The 9377-nt window shown below is 31.4% G+C and overlaps 1 protein-coding gene across 3 annotated transcripts in view; it reads left to right on the top strand.

The window, feature by feature from the left end:
• The first annotated feature begins 1318 nt into the window (after nt 1-1318).
• Nucleotides 1319-9377, top strand: part of LOC106689527 (uncharacterized) — a 55937-nt gene continuing 47878 nt past the window's right edge. For all 3 annotated transcript variants that reach the window (XR_010842869.1, XR_010842870.1, XM_067045355.1), the window contains exon 1: nt 1319-1592. Coding sequence is in view for 1 of the 3 variants with exons in the window: in XM_067045355.1 (XP_066901456.1) it covers nt 1468-1592 (125 nt within the window). In the remaining 2 variants the exon portion in view is untranslated. The remainder of the gene's footprint in view (nt 1593-9377) is intronic.

Below are 9377 nucleotides of genomic sequence, written 5' to 3'. Positions count from 1 at the left end.
TCAAAGTGAGTGTAATCAAATTTAAGGTAATAATTTTGGAAGAAGATAGTTGACCTTATGAAGTAAATTGGAGGAAGATAGTCCGGGTGGCATTTAATGAAGGTATCAAAATAGTAACTAGAAACTATTTATTGTTAACCAACGTTTCTTCCAACCTTGCAGGACTGATTAGGATGAATGTTGAGAAGAAGTATCAGTTGGTAGCAGAACGTCATTCTTATCAGCCCTGACGAAGCCAAAGTTAACGGCCGAAACTTTGGTTAACAATAAATAGTTTTTTTGTTACTATTTTGATATCTTTATAAGATAATAACTTTTCCAATATTCTTTTTAGGCAAAAAAAATTTTTCTTTCGATATCTACGAGTTCCACTCTCCTTTTTTACAGCATTAGTTAAAGTGCGGATCATAATACTCTAGTCGCTCGTTCTAATTTAAAATGTCCACTTTCATTTCCAAATAACTTCTCATCATCCAACGGGAATAATTCGAAAATACTGAAAAAAAAATCACCAAGAAGTTTTTGAAAGCAACAAAATATTTCACCTCTGTTGAATATTGTGTGGTATGTAAATTCAACTAGTTCATTGAGGGATACAAAAAATCTTTTTTCTTTTACAAATTATATCATATTAAACAATTTATAATTAAAATAATGAATTTTAGTTTCAAAAACTGTTTTCTTTTATGAGAAACAATGCTTTTTTTTTTGTCACAAATTGGAACAATATTTCGAATTTTGGAAACAACTATTTAAGATATGTTTATGGAATGTTTTAGGTATTTATTTCGGATTCAGAATCTCACAAAACATAAGAACAGTGAGTTTAAGAATTTTGGTCGCTCTCTGCTTCCCAAAAGAAGAAACCACGTCAAAGATCTTTTTTTTTTATTTGTATCTTTGAATGATTTGAAAATAAATTATACAATTTTTTTTTATTCGAAGGGAAAAAATTATTGCTTTAAAGTTATAAATCACTGTTTTTGTTGGGATGAGAGATTCCAAAAATATTTTCAACCCGGGCCAGAATATAAATCTTGCATGCCTATGCGAGCTGGATATGCCACTGAAGTCCACCAAACTTATTATCTATTTAAAAATGAATGTGGCCCCATTTTAGAAAAGAATGATACTGATGAAAAAAAAAATGTATTTTTCTTTTCTTGAACTAATATAGCAGATAATTTATGATGAACGGCTTCTACAATCTACAATCTATCGGTTTATTAAATCTAGTAAAACGAAGTGAAACTAATAGATCGATACATCGATAGTAAAAAAGTCGAGACGTCCTTTACTCTCTACCTAGCGCGGTATCGCCAGTCCGGCGGATGCCTCAGTTGTGATACAGCTGGTGCTGTGAACATAATAAAATTTATTGCCGTTTCTGTTTCATATTTACATAAATATTTGACTATAACAATAGATACTCTATTTACTTTAACTCACTGATGTTTATATTTTAATATGATGGAGCGAGATATGTGGTCGTTGATGTCGTGTCCAGAACCCAAGACATGTACGAAATGTAACGACTCTGGTGTCACTATAGTTAACCCATACACATTCCTCGAGGGTGTCTACAACCTAAAGTGAGTAAACAAGTCCAAATATTCTTGTGAATAATTATCTTAAAATTAAGGTATAATAAAAAAAAAATGGTTGTTCAATTTAATCCTAAATGAATCGAAAACTTTACTATTTTTGACTAACCATTATCTGTAATCATAAAAATAAACTTATAGAATTAAGTAAACTAAGTTTTAAAATATTGCTTTGTTTATCCATATTGTTGTTTAAAAAGCGTGCTATAATCTTAAGAAGTGAGGCGTTCCGTCTTAAAACATGGTAACTGCAGAAATGAAACTTAGAACATCTTCTTTTGTTAATTACTATGTTTTATCTTTAACCAGCAGTCAGATTCCGTAACTTGATATCAGCATTATTCTCTCAAGAAAACAAATGTCCTAAAGGTTTTTTCAGTAATTTATGAAATCAGCCTTTAAAAAACTGCCCATATCAAAAAATTCAATTACTATGTTTTATGACCGAACGCTTCAATTATATATGTTGTTGATTTACCATTGAATTAATTTATCTTCAGAAGGTACTGAAATTAATATTTATTATCGAAATGAATATCACTATTTTTCAGATTTTTTTTTATTATTATATTTAAAATGAAAAAAAAACAAATATTCTCATTTATACTACAATAGATATATATAATAATGACATTGATAATTATAATGAAGGTCTGATTGATATAAAACACACCACATATACCAGTGCATTCAAGTTTATACCATTTACAACACAATAAATGGATTTTAATTTTTTTCTACTGGGTTTCTTGTAATAAAAAGTAAAAATTTTAACTATTAAAAGTTTTCGATTTTCTTCTCCGTTTTCTCACACTCCTATATAAATCATACTTTGAAGGGAATACTGTATTTTTTAAAAGCTGACTCGCATTAAAAATAAAAATCTTTTTGAAAAATAATTATAATAAAATAAAAATAATAGTCTATTCTACACCACAGGTACGATAAGGAACTTGGCTAGAAGAGGAACTTCCTTACGAAAATGTTTGAAAATCGCTTGCCCGAAAACCTCATTTTCCGATATTGAAAATATTTTAGTAAAGAATAGGCATCTTTATAAAAAATAAAGCTTTTCTGTTGTAGATTACTTAGGGTTACAGGTTTTTGTAAAATTTTATGTTTTTTTTATAACAACTAAACTTTATACACGATAGAAAAAAAAATTATAATTTAAATAAAGAATTGACCTAACAAGAACTTTTGGCCAGTTCTTGCTGTAATTACGTTTTTATCCAAATAATTTACTAAGTATCTTTCTACAATAATAAAAAAAAAAATACTTGAGATTTTTGCGTTGGAAGAGAAATTAATTAGTATTTTTTACGAGCTAATTAGATTCTAGCATTTTTAACGATTTTCCTATTTCAGGATTAGTGAATGGAATTGATTTAGGGAAATCTCTCTTAATTTAATTGATGATCTCTTCTTATGCAGAAGATGGAAGAAATCGAAAAATTGATAACAACTATTTTTTTTTGACGTTTCACCCCCTTTTGTAGAGCTCCATCAGGGCTAAACAGATATAAAAACAACTAAAAATATTTTGGCATAGTAGGATAATAAGATACAAAAAAGTAAATTAAGGTAGGATTAAAATTATGCAAATATAAGTGAAAAGAAAATCGTATACAAATGAACAAAAAGAAAAAGGAAACAGTAGGATTAAAAGTGAAACTAATAGTTTACAAAATTTTTTTAAAAATATTTTTACCATTGTATTAGTTATATTATAACTAATTATTTAATCCTTCTTTTGGTTTGTATATATATTTTTTTCACTTATATTTACAAAATTTTGATCCCAACTCAATTTATCTTTTAGTATTTTATTATCCTACTATGTCAAAATATTTTTAGTTGTCAGTTTATCATTTTAGCTCTGATGAAGTTCTACAAAGTGGAGTAAAATGTCAGCAAATAAATAGTTGTTCACTATTTTTTGTTTTCTTTTGACCGCACCCCCTGACTATCTTCTTCATAATTTGAAATAACGTGGCCAATCTTTTATATATTTAAAATAATCACTTTTATTCATCAATTTCCAATAATTGATTGTCAAAGAAAGAAATTATGAGTTTATGATAGTTGAATATAATACAAATAATGAATTGTAGAAGGCAAACAACGCAACCAATAAATTTTATTTCAGATTATCCAAAAATAAAACATTTAATGATATAAATTCTATTCAAATACAATTTTTTAAAAAAATTCATGGGAAGTTTTCTGAGGCACAAGTCCGTACCAAAGAGGTATACCGTAGTTTGTTCACAAAATTATCTTCTGTGTCATCCTAAGATAAATCATCCCTGTGGTAAGTTACCTCAATGAAAAAGTTAGCCAACTCTTCAAGGATGATAGCCTGCGCACCTCTATGCTGGAGGACTATCAAAATCTACAGCGGAATTATCCTGTCCAAGGTCGCCCTAAAGGGATATTACTGGAATTCTTTGCAGATTCTGCCATAATAAGCGCGTTTTTGAAAGCCCACCTCCTTGCTGAGAAACTACCTGATCTTGGATTTGTTATCAAGTGTAGTGGGTCGCCTCTCATCAAATCTGCACTTCTGGTACGACCGTTAGACCAAGTAGAGTCTCTATTGTAGTTAAGGCCGGTGGTCGAACCCTCGCCTTTCGATGTGATGTATTTCAATAGAATGGTTCTATTTGAAATCTATTGAATTATATATGAAGGGTGGTGAAAGTAGTATAAGTTTGAAAATGTTTGAAATAAGTTACGTTTTTTTAATATAATAGAGAATTGTGCTTTCACAAGTGTTCAAGAGAACCATCCATACTCCGAAGCGTTAGTGTGTGCATGGAAGGTATAAGAGGTACAGCCGGAAAAGTAGAATATTATAATAATATAATTAAGTAGAATATTTTTTATAATAGTTGTTGTTGAAATAAAAGAATAAAGTGAACTAGAACTGTTCAACGCTTAGGAAAAATTACATTGATTGACAGGGGAGAAAAAGTAAACTTAGAAAATTGGGATCATTGGTGGTGGGTCTTGCAGTAAACGTTTGCATATTAAGCTAAAGTCTGCTCTGCATACGTTCAATATGGATTAATGAAACATTGGCGATACTGGTGGAAAACAAAACAGAGTTTATGAAAACTCTGTATGTTCTTTTCATATTTGTGGCGAATGTTGAATTGGTTATAAGTATATTCAATTTTAAGCTGATATAAATTATTGATCCTTATTTAGCCAGCGATGAATATAAACTACCCCGATTTACATAATCCTAGTGTTACATTTTGTATCTCGTGTGACAAGCAAATTACGATCATATTGGCGTTCTCAACTAAAAGAGAAATTTATTATTTATTGAAAGGTCAAAGTAAAGTCGTCATATAAATATTAAGTAATCCAACAGTATAAAACAAGGTAGAATAAAAATTATGTTTGCTTTTTTGATTCCATTGATTTCTTAATTAAAATTAAATCTGTACCGCGACAACCCATGAAGGGTCAGGGGTACAGTACTTCGTAAGGAACTACTGTTACTAGATCAACGGTTGTGCAAGGAGGTGATTCGATCAGAATTTTTACCCACTCTATGAGGCTGGGTGTATACAGGTAACCTATTCTAATGGCAGGGGATTAAGTTTTCATTTTGTGAGACCGTCACGAAGTAAAATTGAACCATCTAGGCCGAATTTGAACAGGCGCCGTTGCAGTACGAGCCAGCCAAGCCAAGGAAGACGCCTTGATTCCCTCGGCCACAAACGACTCTTTTTAATCAGTATCTCCTTTGTGAGGCCGTTTGTAACCGAGAAAGTTGAGACGTCACCTTAGCAACCTCAAGTCTACAAGGCACTGGTTGGAATTAAACTAAAGGGCTCGATTTTTATTTCTTTGAAGTGCCGCGAAATGAGAACTCGACTTTCTCACTCTGGTTAAGATAGGTTTGTTAACTTTAGGATAACCTCCCCACCCTTCGTATATCAGAAATTACCAAAGAAGTTTCGATAAAAAAAAAATTCTCATTGAATCATTCTAATGTTATCTCTTAAAATAAACATACTTGTAATGTTAAATAAATGAAATTTTATCCATTTTAGTCTCAAAACAGTAGTTGTTTAAATTATTTGGTTCTAAAATATTATTAAGATTGTCCTTGAGGTTGGCCGAAACGTCGGATTTATAAAGGAATATAAATGTTTTGAGATAAAAATGGGTAAAATTTTATTTATTTAAACAATATTAACCAGTCTCAAGAAAGTGTTAAGATTATAAATAACTATAAAGTATATTACGTGATGGAATCTTCAATTGTTTCATCGAGTTTTTTTGAAATATTTGGAATTTACTAATTACTTTCGAACCCTCCGGCTGAAAGAATACAGAAAATGGATTTTATTTAATTTGACCTCTGATTATAATATCCTAAGTTTGCCAGGTTCCATGTTACTGGCCAGAGAAGAGAAGTAGAGGAAATCCATGTATTTTTAGAATTTTACGAGACCTATAGTATTTGCCCTATCTCCACCCAATATACCTTTAATAGTGTTAGATCATTGGTTTCCACCCCATAGAAGTCTGCAAACCAATTAGCGGGAACTTGATCCATGTGCAGTTCTAGATTCCTCACTCCTGATTTGGAACGAAGGGGAACCATCTCGCAAAATGTTTGAAATCCAGGTTACTTACTACAAATACAAAGTGCATTTTGGATCAATTTCAGTAGTATTTACTTGTTAAAACCCCTTTTTTTAAAATTTCTTTATTACTAGATTGGACTTACATGATTATTGTAAAGGCCTGTTAGTTATAACACCCAAACATTAGGAAACGTAATGAATGAGATAGTTCCAACCCAATCCTGAGAAATAAATGCGTTGCCGAAGCCCCCAACCAGTCGTTGCAGAAAACACCCCTCTCCTTGTTTGTAGCACGCATTACAAATAGGTAGAGCACCCATTGTCTATGCTGAGTAGAAATTAATGAGGTGAAGTTGGCAGAGTGTACAGTTCAATATGGGAAACCCATGGTTATGCCATGCGTAGAAAAATGTTGGAGATCTCTTTACACAAATATTAGCAATAATCCTAAACTAGAAAAAGAAACAGAGTGCTAACCTAAGATAAAACTAAAAACCTTTTGATACAGCTACGGTATGATAGCAAAAGTAGGCAAGAGTTGGCGCTGCGTAAAACACAATTCCGCTCCGTTAGTATCCTACCATGCTCATAAGGCTCATCTATTCCTGACACAGCCGAATAACTTGATCGGCATTGAGCTGCCAACAAGTTCTGCGAAGGTCTGATTGATCCAATGACCACTAATGTTCCAACTCAAATCATAAATGCTATTGGGCACGGGCCAAGGTTGGAACAGCATTGACTTTGAAGAAGAGCCCCCGACGGGAAATGGCCCAAGACTGGAACATCTCAAGAGAGCGCTTAAAAGCGGAACGTGTGGTAAATATTTTGGCGGAAGTGGCCTTTAATAGAGAGCCCAGGGTCTTGTGTAATCACAAATAGGATCAAAATAGATTCATATTTCATGAATGCAATCATTGTATCGTTTATACATTTTTGGTAAGTTATTGCAGTTTCCTTTCAGATTAATCCTAAACCCGAACATTATCAGTAATAAAGGGGCATTTAATCCTGTTTCAGACCAAAAAAAAATAAATCGACATATTGAGCCTGTTTTGAATATAAAAAACAAATATTAATCCACTAATGTAGGAAGATAGTCCGCGTGGCGATTAATAAAGGTACAAAATAGTAAAAAAAAACTATTTAATGTTGACCACTCCACTTTGCAGGGCTTCGTCAGGACTGATGTAGAAAGCTGACTGAAGTCATGTATTAGCCCTGACAAAGCCTTGCTAGGTGGGGCGAAACGTTGGTTAAAATTAAATAGTTTTTGTCCTATTTTGTACCTTTATTAACCGCCACCCGGACTATCTTTCTTCATTCTCTAACAGGGTTATTCATGATCTTTAGTTTAACATGTTAAATCACAAACTCATGTTAAATGGAGAAATATTTCCTTCTTTTACCACATTAAACTGATATAACGTGGTTGAGAGTCTCTTACTGGGTCTGTTAAATGGAGAATGACGTCACGCAACAGACAAGCTGAGCTCGTCACCATTATGTTTATTGTCGTGTTAGGTTACTTCCTCTCAGTTTGTGTTTTGATTGTATTAGTATTGTTTTGGATGTTTTTATAACTAATAAAGCAATAGATGACAGTTGTCAATCTTGATTCTCTTCATTGCAAGCTAGAAGATCAACAAGGCACTCAGTGACCAAACTTTCACACAACTTCCACTTTTCACCCAATTTAGGCATGTTGTAATAAATTATTTTAATCAAAACTTAGAAGTAAACCATAACATGAAATTTAAGAAGGATAGATTATAAAACAAGTTGCTCAGAAAATCCGCTAGGAGCTCTTATGTATTTAGCAATTAACGTGACTTTAAACAGGGCTGGTCACAATTCTATACTTATAACATTTACCATGGTAAAACATTTTGCATTTAACAGAACATCAAGAATAACCATAATATACGTCATTTATATACTAATGTACGTCAAATATATTATTCCAATATTAATCATACCCTGAATTTTTTTTTTTAATTAAATTATTTGTCGAGCTAGGAAGATTCAATTTTATTTCGCTTTCTAACTCCTTGGAATAGATAATAATCATAAATTAATACGTACATATGGATATATGTAACATTCTACTCTTTTCTTTTACTGAAACAAGACTTCGTTTTAAGGAATTTCTGGTTTAAAGTCAAGTTAATATTGTTCATGGAGTATCAAAGTACTGGGATAAAATTTATTTTTCTGTATCTTAAATATAAAACTAATAAAATCTAACCAAAACCTAATATCTGCGAGTTTCATAATAGCAACGTGTGCTCCTGTCTGTATTTAGAGAGCGAAGAATGTTTTAGAACAGGTATTCAAAAGAATGTTCCACTGTTTCAATAAACTTTGTTCTAAGATGTCTAATACGGCTTGTCTAAACATTTTGTCTTATAAATCCTTTTTCGTTTTAGCCAATAATATAACATATATTAGTACAAGAGCCCAAGAGGAGATAAAAGGCAGTTATTTCACCCCAATTTTTGATTACTTAATTGAAAACTATGTACAATTACTAGTCAAAGTTGATGAGTCTGCCAAGTATAGGTAGGAGGAATATAAAATGGCGGCTGTTTCAAAACGTTAAAAATAATTAATTTTTTATTTGGAGCTCTATATCTTTACAACTACTTACAACAATAAAAAATCTCAGAGAACATCATTTAAAGTAGAGCAAATTTTCTAAAATGCAAGCCCTAATAGAGCTATTTACGTTCAATAGTTCTCGAGATATAGCTTTTTTAAAACGCAACATTTCATAAAAATGTTGTATGGGACGTACTGAAAGGTCAGTAGTTAGTGAATTTATTTCGTAAAATCTATATCTCAAAAACCATTTGACGTACATATGTCTATTATCAATCAAATTAAAGCTAGTTTAATGAGCTATAAAGTAGTTTATTACGTTTATTTTCGGAGGAGTAGTAGTTTTCATGAAATTTGCTAAAATAAATTGATTTATAGTTGTTCGGACAAATTTTCATTTGCCAAATTTATACTCATATGTGAATATCATAAAAACTACTAAATGAATATAAAAATCATAAACTTCTTAAAAATAAATAAATATAGCGTTATTTTCCAATGTAAAAACCCGCAATCTATTTGTTAGGAAACGTTCAGCTGTACCCTGAATAACCGATGACAG

This window comes from Halyomorpha halys, unplaced genomic scaffold (assembly GCF_000696795.3).
Source record: "Halyomorpha halys isolate HHAL.00 unplaced genomic scaffold, Hhal_1.1 Scaffold1388.1, whole genome shotgun sequence".
NCBI lineage: Eukaryota > Metazoa > Arthropoda > Insecta > Hemiptera > Pentatomidae > Halyomorpha > Halyomorpha halys.
This window is presented reverse-complemented; position numbering and strand designations above follow the sequence as displayed.